Source organism: Phialemonium atrogriseum, assembly GCF_030411735.1.
Source record: "Phialemonium atrogriseum strain 8032-3 unplaced genomic scaffold QBC33scaffold_2, whole genome shotgun sequence".
In the NCBI taxonomy this organism is placed as follows: domain Eukaryota; kingdom Fungi; phylum Ascomycota; class Sordariomycetes; order Cephalothecales; family Cephalothecaceae; genus Phialemonium; species Phialemonium atrogriseum.
This window is the reverse complement of record NW_026848139.1, coordinates 1,097,505-1,117,399: the sequence shown is the minus strand read 5'-3', so window position 1 is coordinate 1,117,399 and position 19,895 is coordinate 1,097,505. Positions and strand designations below refer to the sequence as shown.

Genomic DNA, 19,895 nt, shown 5'->3' with positions numbered 1-19,895 from the left:
CTACGGAGTACTGCGTAGGGAAGCTCGGCGCTGCCCTTTTTGATTGCTCACACCCTGGTATTCCGCGCGTTTCTTGCGTGCTACCTCCACACTTCTCATACCGCCCACACCAACCGGGGCTGCCTTTTGCGCCGCCTCGGTGCTACGAGTGACGACAAGCAAGGCAATAATTGCCCAAGGAGAGATTTGAGTTGGCACTATCGCCCCTGGGCAGTCCTTGTATATACGTCGACACCCACTGGAACACGCCCATCACATCCCCGCCATTCATCCCCGAGCTTCGAGGACCTGAGGGCAAACCATACCAGATTTTGATGGGCTTACCCCTTCCCCATCCCCACATCGGCAGGCTCAGCACCACACACACGTCTGGCACCTAAGCTGATCCACGACCACTCTGCTGTCGGTTCTGTCTCCATTCCACCCGCCCCGGTTCTGTCACCCCTTTCTACTGGGCTGCTCCAGCCTAGCCCTGTAAATAAGCCATGTACCAGGGGCAGTATGGCTTTCCAAATGCCGCCGCTGGCGGCGCTGCTGGATCGACCTTCAACGGCGCCCCACCTTCGCAGAACCCTCACTTGCAGCCTGGTCAATCGCCGAACCAGCCACAGATGATGTACAACCCGCAGCAGTTCCCCATGGCCGCTCAAGGTTCATTCCCCGGCGGTGGTGCCAATCCTGCTGCCGTGATGGCAGGTGCTGGTCCTGCAGGCATGATGCAGAATACCGCCATGCCGCCGCACATGGCCGCCAATGGTCAGAGTAAGCTTCCATTTCCCTGACCACTGTTTCCTCCCTAGCTCGTTCGCCTTCTACCCGTCCCGTTTATGCCGTCGACCCTCGTCGGGCCTCGCGTTGTACCAGCTTTGTGCGCTCTGTCTACCTAGGCATCCATCCCCCTGGGCGCGGGAGGAGGACCGGTTCCGCCCGCTATGCCAACTCTGCCCACTCCAGCCTCTTCATTCGGGGCCACATACAGAAGCTGACGTGTGTCTTGGGATCATTTAGTGGCGTACCAGACCCCCTATACCGCCTCAGCGTACGGAGCTGGCGTGCCATCTCCCGCAGGTCCCCAACCACAGCTGCCTCCCAACTACATGATGGCCGGCTCGATGCCTCCCCAGTTCCAAGCGAACCCAGGTGGCATGCCACAACAGCAGCACATGATGCAGCGTATGCATATATCCCAGCAAAACGCCCAAGCCATGGGAGTTGCAACACCCCAACGCGCCTTCAACGCTCCCCAAGGCAGTCCGAACAGCTCGGTATCCTCACAGCAGGGACAATTCCCTCCCCCAGCTAACCAACAAGGCACCGCTCAAGGCCAGGCCCCAAACACCGCCCAGCAACAGGTTACGGCTGCCACAACACCGCAGACACCAACCTTTCCGTCGGCCACCGGTCAGCCGCCCAATGCGAACGGGACGTCGACGGCGTCTACCCCGCTGAGCCCAACCTCCGAGTCCCGAGACAAGGAGAGGTTCAATTTGTTGTTGGAAATCAACCAGGAGCTCTTATACGAATCTATACAACTCATGAACACCAAGGCAGAATTGAAGAAGGGACAAGCTGCCTCTGGATCTGCGGGAGAGAATCCGAATGGGCAGAGCGCAGATAACGTGGAAGAGGAGAAGCTCATCCTCCAGGATTACAACCAGTAAGTGTACCGCCATCACCTTACCAAACCATGCGCATCCGGCCTCCTAACCGAACATCTCAGGTGCATGCGGAGGCTCCAGGGCAACTTGACATATCTAGCAGCCCTCGCCGATAGGAAGGGCGGGCAGCTGCCACCATGTCCTGCTTATCTATCGCCACCTCGCTTGAGCCTGGACATTAAGATGCGGTGTCAACCCCCCATACAACCCGATTCCAGCGAGAAACAAATAGACCAGAACGAGGATCGGGAGGAGAGAGACAAGTTCCTCAAAGAAATGTATAAGAAGCTGCAGGGGCTATTTCCGGGGATTGATCCTAAGAAGGAGCCGACTTATCAGGTGCAAAATGCCAGAGGAGCCCAGGGGGCTCACGGACAGCAGGCCAGCCAGAATGGCCCAAGGTCGGGTGGTGCGCAGACTTCCAACCAAGGAAGTCCCCCCCCAGCAGGAGCACCCCAGCCTCAGAGGACCGCACAAGCGGCAAACCAGACGGCTTATCTAGCAGCCCAGACTGCTGGTGGATTGTCATGAGCTCCGAATCTCTACCCCTGCCGCGTCCTGGTCCGGTGTTTAAGGCTACTGGGGGGCTTGAAATCAGAGCTATGCTGGTTGCCTCACTTGGCTACGCGACCACATTAGCGGCGTTATTCTCGGACGGTGTCATGAACGGTCCTAGAGTCTGCTTCGGGTCGGGAATATTGTCTCAGCAGGCGTTGAGGCCATGCAAAATAAACTTGTCTTTTCCGTGGGAGCGGATGCAACTGGTTTTTGTGTGTTCGCGTATGAAGGGATATGGTGTTGAAATGGGATTATATCGATGTATGGCGAGGAAAGGGTCGAGAGTTGGAGCGAGTCTCGGTGTCTCGTGTAAGATTTGGCATCGATTGTATCCTTGTAGGTACTGCACCTGGCTTAAGCGAGTGAGAGCCTGCATACGTTGGTAGTGACAAAGTAAAACGCATCGCTATGATCGACTTTGACATTGATGAACTGAACTTGGTGGGTTGCACTGCGGAAGATCGACCAAGTAGCTCGCTGACTTTGGTCTCGCACATTCTACACCACAAGGCTTTCATGGAAGCCAGGCAATTCCCCCGTCCCTGGCAAATTGCAAACAAAATGGCTTCATGACTTGGATGGGAGCTGTGCGATCGACCCTCCTACGTTCAAGCCGTTCTGCTCCCTTGGGAGTTGACTAGGGACCCCTGTTTTAGGGTCCATGGGGACTGCGGGGCCGTTATACATGAAGCTATTTGATTGGAGAACTCGGGAACATTAGACTCATTTGCCTGCACCAGTTGCAGCTCGCAGGATGCAGTAGTTCGCAGACTGGCCAGACCCATCGAGTATGGCTTCATTACAAGGTAGGTACTGTAATGAAAGGAGGAACGCTCCTTAGGCTTACACAAGACCAGAGCGTTACACCAGTTATGAACCAAGAATACTACCTAAAATATGTATGCACTTATGTATTATTTCTGACATGATTTTGCATCTCGCGAATCCTCTGCTCTTCTTCTCCCTGGGCTATATACCTACTCTGCCTGAATTAACCTGTACTGTTTCAGTCCACCTCTGCCCCTCGATGCAACCAAGGAGGAACTTCTGAGGATAGCCCTGCACAACTTGCGAGGAGTTCGAAGTTATCCCCTCGTGCCCCTCTGTCCCCGTGGCCAGTGCGATTTTGCTTGTCGAGCACCCCTGCCGGTCTCTTCTTTTTTTCTTCCTTCGTTTTCCGCCTTGGCTCGTTGCTGGCTGCTCCTGTGGATTGCCTTTGCGAACAGCACAACTGGCACGCACGGAGGGCTTGTTGGCATTCCACATCTCCTCGACCCGCCCGAGGCGATAAATAACACAGTCTCTACCGCTTCTCCACATCTCCTTCCTGAGGTCTGGGGCTTCCCAATGGAGCTCGACCAGGTCGGAGCACAAGAAGATCAACATGAACCAAGCTCGCTGTCAACGCCGACCTCAACCGAGAGCTCCCAGTCCTCAACCGACATCTCTCCGGTAACAGACGAGACGACACGAGCCGCCGACCACGACTCGCTTGTCACCGTCCGCCTCTCCGAACCCCCCACCCTCCAAGCCAACACAAATGTCGTGCCCAATGCTTTGCCCCCAAGGAAGAGTCTGTACGGACATGAGTATACCCCGAGCGATGCTATGGCAGAGGCAGTCAAGGAGGAAGTTGAGGAGGAAGTTGAGGAGGAAGTCGAAAGCGACGAAGACGACGACGACGACCTGACTCCACTACCAAATATTGGGCGTAGCCTCGAAGACGAACTTGAAGACGACGACAATGAAGAATATGCGGCAGTTGGCAGGGAGACAGCTGGGGAACAAGCGCAGGAAGATACGCATGTCACCGACTCACGGCCGAGCTTAGATTCAGATGTCGACTGGCACGAATTGCAGAAAACAGAGGACGAGGAGTCGAGGGGCCAAGATGCAGACAATGTAGGTGCTTCTCTCTCTCTTGCCCGTTGAGCTGTCCTGTGCGTGGTTAAGCAAGGCGAGATGGACTCGCTAACAGCTGCCCTTCCAGTCCGCGACCATGCTACTTGCCAGGCTGGAGCAGGAGAATAGTCGGCTAGCTACCAACCCGAAGACAGCGAAAGTACAGGCAGAGGAGAAACAACAGTCTCCAACATGGAAGACACGACCGCCCTCAATGGCGCAATTGCGACAAATGGTCAGCGGCCCCACCCCTCCAGCGCTACGATATTCGATGCTGCCGCCACCCCCCCTTACGGATCTCGAGTTCTACGCGGCCATCGTCAAGGACTACCAACAGACGGCGGCCAGGCTGCCTACGCTACTTTCCAACAAAATACGGAAAGGCATCCCCCCGCCGCTGCGGGGCGTCGTCTGGCAGAGCATGTCCGGAGCGCGCGACCCAGCTCTCGAGGAGGCCTTTGAGAGGTTGTCGGGCGAGTCTAGCCCGTATGAGGGCATCATCGGCAAAGATCTCGGGCGCAGCTTCCCCGGAGTGGACATGTTTCGGGACCCCGAAGGCGACGGCCAGCGGATGCTGGGTCGAGTGCTGAAATGCTTCAGCCTCTACGACCAGAAGATCGGATACTGTCAGGGGCTTGCTTTCCTGGTTGGCCCGCTGCTGATGCATATGCCGGACAAACAGGCGTTCTGCGTCCTGGTCAGGTAAGAAAACTGGCACCAAGCGTCCGAACCATGGGATAGCGAGAGAACCCCCTCCCAGCCCCCCATCATTGGAGCGTTTTTGGCTAACCCACGTTGTGTGTGTGTGTGTGTGCGGTCAGACTCATGGAGCACTACGATCTGCGCGGCTGCTTCCTGCCAGACCTGTCAGGCCTGCACGTCCGAATTTATCAGTTTCGACAGCTTCTGCAGCAGAAGCTGCCCACGTTGTCGGCCCACCTGGAGGATTTGCAGGTCGATCCGGCTTACGTTTCACAATGGTTCCTCTCGTTCTTCGCCGTAACGTGCCCCCTACCCATGCTGTTTCGCATCTACGATGTCATCTTTGCCGAAGGTGCCTCAGTCACCATCATGCGGGTGGCGCTGTCGCTCATGCGCAAGAACCAGACCCGCATTCTGGCCTCCACCGAGCTGGAGGAAGTAATGCAGCTTCTCCTTTCTCGAGGATTGTGGGATTGCTATCACTACAACGCCGACGATTTCGTCCAGGATTTCGTCGGACTTTCGAGCGTAGTCACCAGAGAACAATTGGCAGCGCTTGAGCTGGGATACCGAGAGGCCCAACTGGCCAAGAGCGGCAACTTTGGCGCCAATCCCAAAAGCACAGATGCAGCGCGGGCATCGGATGTTACAACCGCAGCCTCCAGATTTCTTGGCCGCCTCTGGGCCTCCTCATCAACCCCGAAATTAGCTTCTTTTTCGCCATTGCACGCGTCTACAGCCACCACCACTATCAACAGCCCCAGCAGTAGCAGTAGCAGCAGCAGCAGCACACTCAGCCCTGGCCTCACCGCGCCGCATCGCCCGCTGAGCATGCTCAGACGGAGTGCATCGAAGCAAAGCCTGGCCTCCACTCTCAATTCTATGGATGCTGGCCCTGCATCGGCATCATCGTCGGCTGCCAGCGTCCTGAGTTCTGCATCAACAGATGCCACCTCCATCTCGAGAGACAGCTCTACCGCAGACGACTCATCCACCCGCGGCTCAGGCCCGGCCGCCAGCGGGCCGAGCTCGAGACCGACCCTCGCTGCGTCCGGCGGTGGCAGCAACAAAGACGACACCAGACACCTGCATAGCCAGATAGAAGACCTCCTTACCGCCCTCAGCGAATTGCAGCGAAACCAGGCACTCCTATCCGATCAACTACAGAAAGAAAAAGAAGAGCGCGACGAAGACAGGAAGGCGGTCCGCTCGCTCATCGACAGCCTGAGAAATAAAGCAAGCAGTGGGGCAGCGACAACGCTGTCTAGCAGGGATAGTGAGGAAACCGTCACCGAATCCCAAGATGCCTCGAACAGAGTCGGCCAACCCGCCCGTGTCCCACAGCTCGCGGATCTCTTGGACATGGTCGAGCAGCGGTTTGGCAACGAAACTGACAGCCGAAGATCGTCGGTCCCGCAGACCAAGCTGCAACTACGAGACCAGCTGGCGCGAGCAAAGGAACAGCTGTCCAACGAGCTTGCAAAGACGCAGGATTACAGCCGGAGAATATACGATCTGGAACAAGAGGTGGCAACGGTCAAGGATCAGTTGAGGGAGAGTCATGTCCACGTCAGGACTCTGCACCAAGACAAGCAGCGCTTGGAGAAGCAGGTCCACACGTTGAAAGTACGAGCCTCCGACATGCCGCCGACGGTACAAGAGAATGGAGACTGGTTCTCTCGGGCGATAGGCATCAGCGGCGCCAGCGCACCGGCCGGCGGAGGGCTCCGCGAACTCAAGCTTGGCCGCAGCAAATCGACACCATCACAAACGACAACATATACCAAACGAGCGTCGTCACTGATGATGCACGGGGCCGGCAACGGTCACGACCCCATAGCCGCACCGGTTAGCGAGTATGACGCCTTACTCCTGGAGCTCGTGCAGGCCAAGACGGCCGAGGCTGTCGCCAGGCAGGAGGCCGAAGAGGCAAAGCAGAAGCTCGAAAACCTGCGGAAGGCGTTCGGCCTCGCGCTGGGCGATGCCGCGCCCGTCCCACCCAACAGCACCATGGCGGCAACGGCAGCGAGCCAGGCTTCGGCAGCGGCGACGGCCGCGTTTGGCATGTTCGGCCGTCTTACTGGCTCGGCATCCGCATCCACAATAGCCGCCGACCCAGTATCTGTCACTAAGTCGGCGGCGGCGGCAACGGCAACAGCGACAGCAGCGGCTCCGGCTTCGGCTGCTGCAACCGCTGCTGGTGGTGGTGGTGGTGGTGGTGGCGGCGGCGGCGGCTTCTGGGGTTGGCGAAGATGATGGAATATTATAATGCTGTACGACCGATGCGCCTGCCTTGACGCATGTTTGACCCCAAAGTGGTGTCAAGGACGGGAAGAAGAGGTGGTCACGCGACACCATCCCTAACCCCCACTACAACTACCATTGACATACCCCATTCTTTCCTTTTTCCCCTTCTTTTCCCGACTTGGGGCTCTCATATACCTATCTTCATCATGGGCAGCTTTAAGTCCCACAATTTATTAGACTGGGCACTAATGTCTGACGACGTCAGGCGAAGGTAAAAGCACGAAATAGATGCTTAAGACCTTGTTTAGGGGGGAGTCTATTGCTTCTTAGAAAGTGCTTCGACGGAAGCAACAGGCCGTAAAATTTTTATGTATAGAGATACCAAGATAAACCTGATTTATTAGAAGATAACCTAGGGCACTGCACTCTGCGCAGTGCTCCTTCATATTTCTCTTCAGATCTGTTATGTGCAGCATTAAATCTCCCTCCCTTTGTCCCTGTCAATGATGGAAAGTTTCCACAATTTCAAAAAGCAAATGATCCATGCGCAGGGTACCAAGCTCTTCCAAGCTCTTATTAGTGTCATAATCACATGCAAGAAGGAGCTAGGCCGTCCACGTCCAAGAGATGGGACAGCTGGCAGTAAAGAAGGCGACGTAATAAACAAAGGCAATATGAGCACAAAAAGGAAAGAATGATTCACTGAAGGAATTAGCTGCCTGCCAAAGGTCCAGGCTTCTGGAATGGAGGGGCGTTGCTGGGACTGTGATAGGCTGTGGCCGATCCAGTTGCCGTGGCATGATGAGATCATGGCCACAGGTCACCAAACCACAGAGCACGGAGCAAGTGACCGGGGTCAAGTTTGTATACCTACAGTCTCCTTTCTCCACCAAATTTATCGATTCACCTTCAACCTGTCTCACCATTCCACACAAAGAAGCTGCTCTCCTGAATCCCACTGCCCACCGACTTCACCTTTGTGCTTCAAATAATAACTTGCAACCACAAAAGGTATCGTCATCACAACCCTCAGCTTCCCTATCCAGTTCTAACCCGCTGCTCTCTGAAGCTGTTTTATCAGCACCCTGCCTGCCAACAGAACATTTTTCCAGCGGTAGCCCCGTGCAACCACTTGCCGTCCCCAATTTCCAAAAATCAAAATCACCACTCGACATCACAACATTCGCCATGGCCGACAGTGCCCGTAATCCCACTTCCTTCGCGGATGCCAACGGTTCCACCGCCACAGACTCCTTCAAGGACAGTAAGGTCAGTTTTCCCCTCCCCGAAATTGCCGGATACATGACCACAGGTTGTTGTGGCGATGGGGAAATTATCCAGCTAACATGTGTCTAGTGTTTCATGGCTCGCCATCTTCCACTGATCCTCTCCAGAAAGCAGCAGAACACTGACGATGACTGTCTCGATAGATGTTTCATCCGCCTACAGCTCTGTCACTAATGGTATTTGACTTCCCCTCGAAATACGCCCTGCTACAGCCATATCCAAGCTAACCTATCTTCCTCTTTTCGCAGGCCCAGTTGCTCAGAATGCCAAGGATCAGCATGCGAAGACCACAGCCGAGCTCTCCAACCTCGCCGCTGCCCGCAAGACTCCTCCCAACCCTGCTGCCACCGGCCAGCCGTTGACACACTACCACTCGTTCTTTTCGGAACTTCTTTCGTGGAACAACCCTCGTGCGTTTCCAAATTCCCCAGGGACTGTCACATGCATCGGATGGGATCACTAATGAAGGAAATAGGTGCCTCTGCCATCGCCTATGCTTCCATCGTCGCCGCCATCTTTGCGGTCCGGTACCTGGACGTTCTTCGATGGGGTTTCAAGCTTACCTGGATGGTACTGGGTATCACCATCGCTGCCGAGGTCCTTGGGAAGACACTCCTGAACAACGGCCTCGCCACCCAGCTCCGTCCCCGAAAGTATTACACCGTGCCGAGAGACACCCTCGATGCCCTCATTGGCGATGTCCATGAGCTTATCAACTTTTTCGTCATCGAGTCCCAGCGGATTCTATTCGCCGAGAACGTCTCTGCTTCTGCTGCTGTGGGTTGCCCTTGCTATACCTGTTCCTATGACGCACGTGTTTCTCCGTTTCTAACGATTGCTAGGCTTTCCTGGGGGCCTTCATTTCGTACTTCCTCGTCAAGATTGTGCCGTACTGGGGCCTTGCTCTGATCGGCGCGACGACTGTCTTCTTTGTGCCTCTTGTCTACGCCTCCAACCAGGAGTTTATCGACAACCACCTCAAGCAAGCTGGCGATATCGTCAACTCCCAGGCTGCTCAGATCCGCGAGGTTGCCCAGAAGCATACCTCCCAGGCTACCCAGATCACCAAGCAGTACATGGGTGACTACACGGCCAAGGCTCAACAGATGGTCCGGGGACGCTCTACCTCCCCCGAGATCGCCGCGAAGCCCGCCGCCAAGCAGTACTCGACTACCGATTTCCCGGCCGCTCCCAAGAAGGACTTCAAGACCGAGCAAGCTGAGACCTTCAAGTCCGAGTCGGAGCCTCTCATTGAGCCTCTGTCGGAGCCTCTGATTGCGTCTTAAACGCAACCGTTGGTTAAACTCCCAACTTCCCCTCACCCTGGTGAACTGTACTCCTTACACCAGACTTCGGACTTTGGCTGGCCCTCGTTCTTGATATGACTTGACGGCATAGACATGAGGGGACGACGATTGCTAGACTGAGGGGCTGGCCGAACGACGATAGACAACTTCTCGGTACTTGTGGACATTTGGCGGCGCATGGCACTGGAATGGACAATAGCAAGATTGCCCTCTTTTATTAATAGGAAACTGACGAGACGACTGCGGCGATCAAGAGGGGATTTTGACATCGAGGTGGAAGAGTGGATGGAAGGAAGTGTGTGGCTGTCGGCCACTCTGGAGGTGATGGATGGGTGTGTTCATGTTGTTCAGTGTGTTGATTATTATTTTCCCTACCTTTTCAACGTACGATAGGATCGATCCTTGCGAATATGTCTCTTTCGGGCGGGAGGAAAACGGGGGGGCTAGGTTTCTCTTGCAGAGGCGTTTCGCGCTATCTCAATCAACCGCGCTGTCTACCTTTGCTTCTTCACTTGCACGATCTCATCTCGTCTCTCTTTCGTCTGCATTCCGGGTTTCCGGGCTGTCGTGGAGGTCGAGAATAAATACGATATGGCTTTCTTAATTACATACCCCCCTAGCTAACCACCACAAATTGCAAGTAACTGGGAGAGGATTTAACAGCCTGGTCAGGTTTGAGAGAGGCTCCCACATGTGTGATGCTGCTACCCACCTCCTCTCGCTCCCTTCCTCGAACGTGGTAGGTAGACTGGGGCTTGGCGCGAGTGGGGGGAGTCAAGAACATGTTTGGCACTTGGTATCTGTCTACTTTGGATGCTACAGGCAAGTCGATGGATAGTTTGCTCCACACGTTATTCGTTTAAAGGAGACGATAGAGAGCTGGAAAAAGAGCTTCCTTGCTCAGCGAACCCCCCAAGTCCCGGATTTGACGATATCAAAGGTACAATTGCACATGCTTCGTCCCCTCGAGCATCCTCCTCGGGCCATACACACGCACACGCCAGAGGCCCCGGTTCCTCGATGAGCAGACAAGACGGAAATAGCTAAAAGAACCAGGAGTGCGTAATCAACTCGATAACGTCAGGCCCATCCGTGCCGAAAGTAAGAAAGTGAAAGAAAAAAACCCAGAAATCCCTGCCTCATAACCGTTTTTGTCCCTTCCGATTGAGCATAATATCGTGTCAGAGCAAGAGAGCAAAGAAAGGGTGTGTGTGTGAGCAAGCATTGTCGCATTAACCGTAGATGGCACCCCCAAGACAGGAGACAACGGTTCAACAACCGGCTGGCTCAGCTAGTCACTGTCATCCATGGCGAAGGCATCGCTCTCGTCATCGACAACCACGGAGTCCTCGTCATCCAGGATGATGGGTTTGGCCTTTGCCGCTGCCGCCCTGCCCGGGCGCCCGCGGGGCTGGGGGGCGGCCTTGGGAGGCGCGTCCGTCATGACCATGTCGTCATCCTCGTCGTCGTCGCTGACCACCTTCTTGGCTGCCTTGGCCTTCTTCGCAGCATACGCCTTGGCGGCCGGCGAGAGTGGGACCGGTAGCTTCGGCTTGGCCTTTGTCGCGGCCGGCCGTCCACGTGCCTTCTTCGCCGGCGCGGGAACGACACTCAGAGGCGCCTTTGCCTTCGATGTGGCAGCCTGGGATGAGGAGGCCTTGGAAGCGGTGGCTATCTTGGCTGGAGGAGGCAAGTCGTCGTCAGAGAGGAAGCTATCCAGGTCGTCCCCCTTAGTGGACTTGCGAGGTGACGACATGGCGAGGGCCTCATAGTTTGTGTCGTCGTGGCTGTCAAAATCAAATGTCCGAGAGGGCTTTGACCGGACTTTGGGGAGGGCCGCAGAGCTACTGGCAGGCTCGTGGCCAGACTCCGGCCGCGACATGGCAAACAGACTAAGCCTGCCACCCTTTCCACTAGTAGCAGGGGCTCCGATACCCTTGACCATGGCGCCGACGTCGCCCAGCATGTTATCGCCGTCGCTCTCGGACTCTTCGTCATCAACAATCCAGGCCTTGGCTTTGGAGGTCGCAGCTCGCTTGCCGCGTGCCGGTGCCGGTGCCTCGGGGACCTCCACCTCCTCGACTGCTGATACCGAGGCAGGTGGCGATACCGACTCAGACCGTTTCTGATGATTAACAGTCTTGCCAAGGGACTCGAAATCTTGATCCGAGCCTTCCTGGTAATCTAGGTACGTCTGTGCCTTGGATGCTGCAGCACGCTTGTTGCGAGTATTCGAGACCTCGGTTTGTGCAGTGACTGGTGGTGTCGGTTTCTGAGGATTGGCAGTCTTGCCGAGGGATTCGAAATCCTCATCATCATCGTCATCATCATCTAGCAGGTACGTCGTTGCCTTGGATGCTGCAGCACGCTTGTTGCGCGCATTAGACACCTCCGGTTGTGCGGTGGAAGTTGCCATCGGTTTTTGCGAAGCCTTGGGTTTACCCAGTAGGGAGAAATCATCATCGGACAGGTCATCAGCGCCATCAGAACCAAGACCACTGGCCTTTGGCTTTGGCTTGGGCTTAGCAGCAAACATCTCAGCGAACCGCTGGTGCGTCTTTGTCTCGACCTTTGTGGTTTTCGGCGCTCGAGCAGTTTTCTTGTCCGGCTGATAGTCGTCATCACCCTTGGCGCGCCGACCTCGTCCAGCTCCTATCTTTTTCGAGACTCGACGGCCCATCCTGCGGATGTTGGTCTGAATCTCGTCGTCAAGGCGCAACTGGTTCTCCCATTCCTCGACAAAAGAGTCCAAGTCCCGGCACCAGAGGTCCTTGGCGCTGAGTGCTTCCAGGTCGTCGTGTTCGACCTTCTTCGCCGCGATTTGCTGCTTCAGGCGCTCGAGCCGCTCAAGAGTAAGCGACCAAAGAGGCATCTGCGTGATAGGTTAGACATATGGTATTGTAATGAAATCTATCATATATAGATGGGGAGAGGGAGGTCCTTACCGAAAGCAGATAATCATAATCGCGCGCACTGCCTCCAACCTGATCGTCATCGTCATCCTCGGCCTCGGCCTCGTCCTCGTCCTCGTCCTCTGCAGACTTGGGCTTCTTGGTATCCTCCTTGGGGAAGGGCTCATATTTGCGATCACGAAGCTCCTGGACAAGCACCGCCTTCTTCTTCTTGGAGACGACGAACTTGCCGTCGATGATCTCCTGGATGAAACGGTACTGGTTCTTCAGCTTCCGGTACGCTGTGTGGTACACCTTCAGCCAGTGCTCCCTTCGCTTCGTATACATTGCCATCCGGAAGTTGAAGTATTCTTCCATTATCTCCTCGGGGCTCTCGTACTTCCGGATCCGACCCTGAGTATCAAAAGCTACAAGGTTGGTCGTGGCCAGGGACTTGGTAAGCTTGAACTTCTCGAGCAAGCCCTCAGTCAGAGCCGCGTTCATGTGCTTCTCTTCCATCTGGATGACGAAATGGACCGTCTTGTGGTCGTTGAACTCCTTGTAGTCCTTGATGAAAGAAGGCGATTTCTCGCCCCGAATGATGTCCTCGAGTCGAGACTTGAAATCATCTGTCCACATGCGGATCGGTAGTTCCGAGATGACCACCTCGTTGGGATTCAGTTCATCTTGCTTTGCAATGCCGTTGAACCTGAACTTATTGGGACCCTCTTGCTCCGGGGTGCCCTTCCAGCCACGAAACCATGGCGTCATGGGCAGGAATGGCTTCTCTTCAGTATCATCATCATCTAGCCTGCCCATGCGGCGTCTGAGATTCCTCACGATGTCCATGGGATGGTAGTTGGGGATCGAAGTGCTCCATCCAGTGCCGATACCATCCGCACCGTTGACGAGGACCATGGGGATAACCGGAGCATAGACCTTGGGCTCGATCATCTTGTCATCGTCAAACTGGGCCTCGAGGTTGGGTTCGTCGAGGGCCGAAAAGACACGTCGTGCGAATGGAGACAGGCGCGTGTGGATGTAACGGGCGCTGGCGGCATCAGAGCCTCCCTGGAGTCGGGAACCGAAGTTTCCACTTGGCTCGAGGCAGTTCACGTTATTTGAACCGACGAAGGTCTGGGCCAGGCCAACAATTGTCTGCTGAAGAGACTGTTCGCCGTGATGATAGGCTGTTTGCTCGCCGATATAACCGGCCAGTTCGGCAACCTTTTGATCCCTGACAAGGTTCCGTTTGAAGCAGGCAAATATGACCTTGCGCTGGCCGGGCTTCAGCCCGTCAATCATGGAGGGGATAGATCGCATATTGTCAGCCATGCTGAAGAGAATGAGCTCCTTGTTGACAAAGTCCGAGTACGTGATAGACTTTGTGGAGTGATCGAGATATGTCCCCGGGACAAAGGCCCCCAGCCACTCCTTCCGGGCATCCGCCTTCTTCTTGGAGAAAGCAAGGTCGAAAAGGTCTGCCTCTTCGCGCTTCATCACCTTGAACTCCTTCAGGTGCTCATCGAGGTTGGTGAAATAGACTTGGGCATCTTCATTGGAACTGGTACCCAATCCCTTGAAGTACTTCATGTCCCATCTCTTGAGCTCTTTCTCGTGAGCTGCTTTCCACTCCTCGTACTGCGGCAGACTGAAGAACGACTGGAGTTTCTGGGGCTTCTTGGGATTAGAACCCTGCCAGACCTTTACTACGGGTGTGATGAACTCCCTGAAGAAGTCCGGGATCTGGAGGAGAGAGGGGAATTGGACTTGGAGGAAATTGATCAGCAAGCCCTTGATGTGGCTTCCGTCGTGGTCCTGATCTGCCATGATCATCAAGTGCCCATATCGGAGGCTCTTGGTATCCGTGTACGTCTGCTTGTGCTTCAGGCCCAGGAACTGCTTGATGTACTGGATCTCCTTGTTTTTTGTGATCTGGTCGATGGAGGCATCACGGACGTTCAGCATCTTTCCACGAAGAGGGAAGACACCAATGCGGTCAGGGTCGAGGACGGCACGGCCGGCAACAGCAAGACCTCTGGCCGAGTCACCTTCGGTCAAGATGAGGGTGCACTCATGGCCATGCTTGGTTCCAGCCAAGTTGGCATCGACAAGCTTGTCATTGCTGATCCGGGAGCGCCTGCCTCCATCACTCTTGGCCAGCATCTTATCTGCCTTCTTCTCTGCAAAGTGCATGATGTTGTCGATGGCCTCGGTGGCGCGGATCTTCTTGATGAATCCATCGGTGAGGGTGACGGTGCTCCCAAATGCGCTTGGCTTGGTTGTCAACTGCTCCTTGGTCTGAGAGTTGAAGGCCGGGTTCTCGATAAGACAGTTGACAAAGATGAAGATGTGGTTACGGATGTGGTTCATCTTTAGTGAGTGGCCCTTCTGTCTCTTGTTCAGAGTGGTCAAGAGGGCATTGCCAATCTTGTCTGCGATATAGTTGACGTGGCTGCCTCCTGACGTGGTAGCAATGGAGTTGACGAAGGACACTTGCTGGAAGGAGCCATCCGAGACTGTGAAGCCAATCTGCCAGCGCCTGTTGGCACTGGCATCCTCAAACTGCACGGTAGCAACGGGAGGCTGGTCGTCGGTGGCAACATCCTCGCGCTCCTTGGCAATTGCTCTGGCGTACATGGTGCAGTACTTCTTGAAGTCGAGCTTGAGCGCCTCTCCGTTGAGATGAACCTTGACGTCCTTGACTGTGCCAGCCATGTCATAGACCCGACGATAGATCAGAGCCTCCAGATCATCGTCAATCCCATCGGACATGCCAAACTTTGCAAAGTCTGGCTTGAAGGAGACACGGACAAAGTCGGCCGTTTTGCTGGATGTGATCTTTGCCTTCTCCATCTTGGTCATGTTGTCGGTCCAGGCTTGCTTGTACCGCTTTCCGTTGGTAGAGTCTTGGATCTCGATGGTGAAGCGTGTGCTGAAGACGTTGCAAAGCTTTGCTCCGTAGCCGTTGCGACCACCAACAGTCTTCTTCTCGTTGTCGTCAAAGTTAGACCCGGCAAGGAGATGGCCGAAGATCAACTCTGGAATGTAGACCTTCTCCGTGCCGTGGATCTCGACAGGAATTCCCTTTCCGTTATTTTCGACGGTGATGAGTCCCTCCGAGCGGTCCACTGAGACTTTCAAGTAGGTCATCGAGCCATCCCGCTGCTTATTGTCGGCAGCGTTGACCAGGATCTCGTCAAAGATCTTGTAGAGACCCGGGACAAAAGACACGTCCCTCTTTTCCATATGACTCGTCTCCTTGTTGAAAACCCACATCTGTTGTGTGGTACGTTCTACAGAGCCGATGTATGTGTCGGGACGCTTGATGATGTGTTCAAGCTGTGTCAACTTCTGATAAGTCTCTGTGGCCGTCTTCTTAGTCTTTGGATCCGATGGGCCGTCGACTTGCATGCTGTCGTTCTCAATCTCGCCGAGAATCTTCCCGCTTGCTTTCTTTGTGGCAGGGGCCTTCTTCTGCTTTTTGGCACTGGGTGGGGTCTGTGATAGATTGCCGGCTTCGTCGCTGTCCATCCGGGAATCGGCCTCATCATCACTCTCGGGTTTGGCGCGCTTCTTCGTGGTGGGCTTCATGCCTGTCAACTTGGCTTGCACCATCTTCTTGGCAGTTGTCTTTGTCGCGGTGGCTTTCTTCGCTGGGGCTTTAGCCTTTGGCTTCTGGTATTCGTCAGCTTATGTCCACGGCGGGATGGCTGAGGGAGGGTTTAAGTAATCCGAAGAACTGCAGGCCCGAGGCCCAACTTGACTTACCACCTCAGGCGAGTAGCCATCAGACTCATCGTCATGATTGTTAAAATCAGAGATATCGGAATCCATTGTCAAGAGGCTGGCAGCAGAGTCCCTGCAATAAGTAGGCGGCCTCGCCTTGAATCCAGGTTGTGGGCTGCTTCCAAATGAGTGTCGCCAGCCACAAGGGAAGGGAAAAGAATAGGCAAAAAGACTCGCGGCCTGCTAGAGTGAGGTGAAGGAAGAGAAATTGACCACAACCGGACGGAGTCTTGAGTCCCTTTGTATGGTGTGAAGAAGTTGGGGTCCAGGAAGAGGGGAAGGAGGGGGAAGTGTTTAATATCACCAATGTAAACAAGTCGCGAGTTTTTGTTTGACTTCGCCGAATTGGTTGCCAGCGAGACATACGCGAGTGAGCCAAGTACCCGCGACAGGCATTGTGGGGCAGGGTTTGTGATTGGCTGTCCAAGGGACTAACCCACAGCCACTTTTGTCAGCCTCACTCTTGGCAGGTGTGTTTCTTGGTGCGATTCCCAATTCCCCATATCAGAAATATCATAAACCTCCAGCGCACGACCGAGCTAATGGCTGATGAGAATCACGAGACATTAGGGAAGATGACAGATGACATGTTTAAATTTCAAGAAGGAATACCTACCTAGGTACCATAGTGTAGTCCCATCCAATACCTAATTAAGGATCCGATGTACCCTCCCACCAAAGGGCCTACCGAGTTGTAAACCTACCCGACTACCCCTTACTATGTATATAGCCCTGGTAACGAGTTAACCAACTTTCAAAGGCTCGTACTGCGTACCTACTCATGATTTATGATTTACCCAACAAGACGGAATGCAGATACCCCGTCCCACCATTGCCATGCCTGGATTCCAAACCGAAATTGAGCTCCGCCTGTCCTCAACAGTGCCACTATCATTCCTATCTTCAATAAACTCCTCCTTGTGGACGTCGAGTTTGTTTGACGGTATCTGGATGCCGTCCTTCCGTCTGGACCGTGCGAAATCCAAGCCGCTCCTTCCCCCCCTCCCCCATCACATCGCTCACTTATTCTAGGATTTTGATGACATACAGGCTATGCAGCGAATTGGTCCTCTTGCGGTCCGCAAGCAATCTGTTGTTTGGAGATGCGTTAATTTCAATGGTTACTCGTCGGCAGCAATCACCTCTGCTCATGTTCGATTCGGGCCTCGTCGGTCAAGTATCGAGGATCTGACAGCCTCAATCGCAATCTCCCCCGGATCGGACAAGCACTGCTTTTGTTCACCACTGTTTTGGTGACACGGCGAACCAATTGACCTCTGAAGAGGGCAGGGCAGTTCTCCTCTGGACGCTGTGACGCCATCTGCCGTGTGCCAGCTTGTACCTCCTGGCCCTCTACTCCCTCTTCTGCCACACTTCGGGTGGAGATTGTTCTACTGTGGATGGGGTCCTCTTTTGCGTGGTCAGCATGCCTGTACCACCTGATTGTTCCTTTTCTAGGCGTAAGAGGACAGGGAATTCCCGGAGTCAATGCGTACAGCCGTGGATTCTGGATTATTGCACTGGTGCCACAGCGCATAAACGCGACCTAACGCCGTTATGTCAACCGCATGCCGTGTGAAATGTCCAGACTCCAGAATGGCTTGTAGTCCAGCGGTTGGTGACAGGGGCATTTGCGTCAGCTTCCAGATCTTCCAACCTCGAAGACCTCCCCAAGGCTAATAAGGGGATCACAGGTATGCTCGACGGCAGCCATCGGCAGGAATACAACCAGTTCCTGGCACTAGCTGGACGGCTCCAAGCTGGCTCATCACTGACTGGAGGAAGACTGATGCCATTTGGGGCAGACTACTCTGGAAAGTTCCATTCAGGAGATTTAGATCTCCCTGGCACCCGAACCACCGCTTGCTCCCTTGTGGGCTGAAAGGGAAGAAAGCTCCGGCAGCAACGCCGACTCGAGGCATGTCAGATTGTTAGGATAATGAATCCGACTGCTACTACATTTAGATCAGGGGCCCCCTCATTTTGCGTCTTCCGTTTGCGTGGATGCACTGGCCACGCGCTAGCCCCTCTACTGGGGGATCTCTCCATAGACCATACGGACGGCTGCAGGAATCATGACGGCTGGAACGATGCGCATGGACAGCTTCAGGGGGAGGATGACTCGAGAGGTGTAGCCTCAATATTGCATCTCGCTCTATTGGACTACCAGGGCGCAGTACAACACTGTTGAAGTAACATTAGTCCTGGAATAACACCCCTGGTCAAAGAGCCATGCCGGCAAGCTCTCAAGAACCGTGGGGAGGGCACTGGGGGGGCATCTTCCTCATCCCCCCGGTTGATGAGACTTTCCCGACCGGCCAACCCAAACCATGGATGGTCAGTACGAGCCAGGTTTGTGGCTACCCAACCGCCTTCTATGACTCGTCATATGGTGGCTGTCAGGCTATCACCACCTCGCTATGCCGTCGTCGAAGAGCAAAGTGAACCTGTAGCAACTTCGAGGGGTCCTCAACACAACGGTGGCTCCTGTGTCGTGTATCCGGGGATTTTGTGTGCTTGTGCAAGGTCAAGCCTGTGGGAGAGGCAAGGCTTGGTGCGGTGACAGCTGCAATCTCCGCAACGATGCAGCGAAGCCAGCAGGGTCGGGAGGACCCCCGCCGGCTTCTCGAAAGCCCTTAGAAATTCTTTGATGCCAACTTTTCTTGGTTGGCACGGCTATGCGCAGGGCCCCCGTCTGCGTGATAGCGGTGGAAGATTCACTCTTTGGCGGTCAAGAATTTCGAAAACCTGAAGCTCGAGGCTCCCATCAAGCAGCAAAGAACCCAAGTTGGCTGCGTGGGTTTGACTCTCTCCGCCTCCGCTCGCGTCCCCTCACCTCCCTCGCCAGCATGACAACATACCAGCAGTGAAACCTCATCCTCTGCCTCAGGATGGCTCCCCCCCTAGGTGACTGGGGCGGAGTAACCACGTGTGTCGAGTCAGTCAGTCTTCCTCTCTGGGATATCAACCCCTTCCCGGCCTTCCTTCTTTGTTCTCCCCCCACCCCAGGAAAGCAGCCTAGTCTGGTAACCAGGCAACACCTCCTGCAGCCATCCGACGGTCTGACTTCTGTCAAAAAGGGCTCTTGTGTATTTCCCCAAACAAGCCAATCACCTGTTTGGCTTGCCCACGGCACAGTATTTGCGGTGTCAAACTCATTTTGTGGTTTCTTAGCCACATAACGACCGCGTCATGCAGTCACCTGTGATCACCCTTTTCGGGCCACCACTGGGCCTGGTGGAATCCAATGAAACCATCTTCACCTCGACAAGGCTACTGTGGCCCCATAGGAATGTATGGAAGTGTCAGTCCTGAGGCCCCAAGGCATATCTCGCGGGTAATGGGGATACGAGTGGATCAGCCTACGGAGCGTTGCTACGGAGTCGTTTGACACTTCGGCCCTCTGAAGCCGGAAACATGCCCCGTCAGGAGACCAAGTACGAGCCGTAATTCTGTTTTCATTAGGCGCCCATCCCCACCCTGCCAGTCTCGCCCATCCCGGCGTCGCTAAGAGATATCACATCGACTGGCTGCCAGGTCTCGCCTCGCCCGCG

At 54.8% G+C, this 19,895-nt stretch overlaps 4 protein-coding genes across 4 annotated transcripts; 3 read left to right on the top strand and 1 right to left on the bottom strand.

Annotated features, from left to right (window-relative positions):
* The first annotated feature begins 264 nt into the window (after positions 1–264).
* Positions 265–2,275, top strand: QBC33DRAFT_160556 (uncharacterized protein). Its single transcript, XM_060422237.1, has 3 exons — positions 265–762; positions 1,009–1,657; positions 1,721–2,275. The coding sequence occupies exons 1-3, from the start codon at positions 486–488 to the stop codon at positions 2,187–2,189; spliced, it is 1,395 nt and encodes a 464-aa protein (XP_060287873.1). The 5' UTR covers positions 265–485; the 3' UTR covers positions 2,190–2,275.
* Positions 2,276–3,290: 1,015 nt separating this feature from the next.
* QBC33DRAFT_160295 (GTPase-activating protein GYP5) lies at positions 3,291–7,471 on the top strand. The gene is made up of 3 exons (XM_060422235.1): positions 3,291–4,118; positions 4,207–4,820; positions 4,940–7,471. Exons 1-3 carry the CDS (start codon positions 3,564–3,566, stop codon positions 7,074–7,076), a joined length of 3,306 nt encoding a protein of 1,101 aa, XP_060287872.1. The 5' UTR covers positions 3,291–3,563; the 3' UTR covers positions 7,077–7,471.
* Positions 7,472–8,255: 784 nt separating this feature from the next.
* QBC33DRAFT_511160 (Reticulon-domain-containing protein) lies at positions 8,256–9,640 on the top strand (the record flags this gene model as incomplete). The annotated part of the gene is made up of 5 exons (XM_060425817.1): positions 8,256–8,331; positions 8,498–8,530; positions 8,603–8,764; positions 8,830–9,131; positions 9,197–9,640. 5 exons carry the CDS (start codon positions 8,256–8,258, stop codon positions 9,638–9,640), a joined length of 1,017 nt encoding a protein of 338 aa, XP_060287871.1.
* A 1,190-nt stretch (positions 9,641–10,830) lies between these two features.
* On the bottom strand, positions 10,831–16,691 carry QBC33DRAFT_160400 (type II DNA topoisomerase). The gene is made up of 3 exons (XM_060422236.1): positions 16,324–16,691; positions 12,607–16,230; positions 10,831–12,533 (listed from the first exon to the last, which is right to left on the bottom strand). The coding sequence occupies exons 1-3, from the start codon at positions 16,387–16,389 to the stop codon at positions 10,953–10,955; spliced, it is 5,271 nt and encodes a 1,756-aa protein (XP_060287870.1). The 5' UTR covers positions 16,390–16,691; the 3' UTR covers positions 10,831–10,952.
* Between the last annotated feature and the right edge of the window lie 3,204 nt (positions 16,692–19,895).

Bases quoted from the DNA above. Each gene is read 5' to 3' on its own strand.
- QBC33DRAFT_160556 (XM_060422237.1), top strand. From the start codon at position 486: ATGTACCAGGGGCAGTATGGCTTTCCAAATGCCGCCGCTGGCGGCGCT. The intron at 763-1,008 runs GTAAGCTTCCAT...GGGATCATTTAG, and splicing joins CATGGCCGCCAATGGTCAGA to TGGCGTACCAGACCCCCTAT. The intron at 1,658-1,720 runs GTAAGTGTACCG...CGAACATCTCAG, and splicing joins ATCCTCCAGGATTACAACCA to GTGCATGCGGAGGCTCCAGG.
- QBC33DRAFT_160295 (XM_060422235.1), top strand. From the start codon at position 3,564: ATGGAGCTCGACCAGGTCGGAGCACAAGAAGATCAACATGAACCAAGC. The intron at 4,119-4,206 runs GTAGGTGCTTCT...CTGCCCTTCCAG, and splicing joins GGGGCCAAGATGCAGACAAT to TCCGCGACCATGCTACTTGC. The intron at 4,821-4,939 runs GTAAGAAAACTG...GTGTGCGGTCAG, and splicing joins GCGTTCTGCGTCCTGGTCAG to ACTCATGGAGCACTACGATC.
- QBC33DRAFT_160400 (XM_060422236.1), bottom strand. From the start codon at position 16,389: ATGGATTCCGATATCTCTGATTTTAACAATCATGACGATGAGTCTGAT. The intron at 16,231-16,323 runs GTAAGTCAAGTT...GACGAATACCAG, and splicing joins ATGGCTACTCGCCTGAGGTG to AAGCCAAAGGCTAAAGCCCC. The intron at 12,534-12,606 runs GTAAGGACCTCC...CCTATCACGCAG, and splicing joins ATTATGATTATCTGCTTTCG to ATGCCTCTTTGGTCGCTTAC.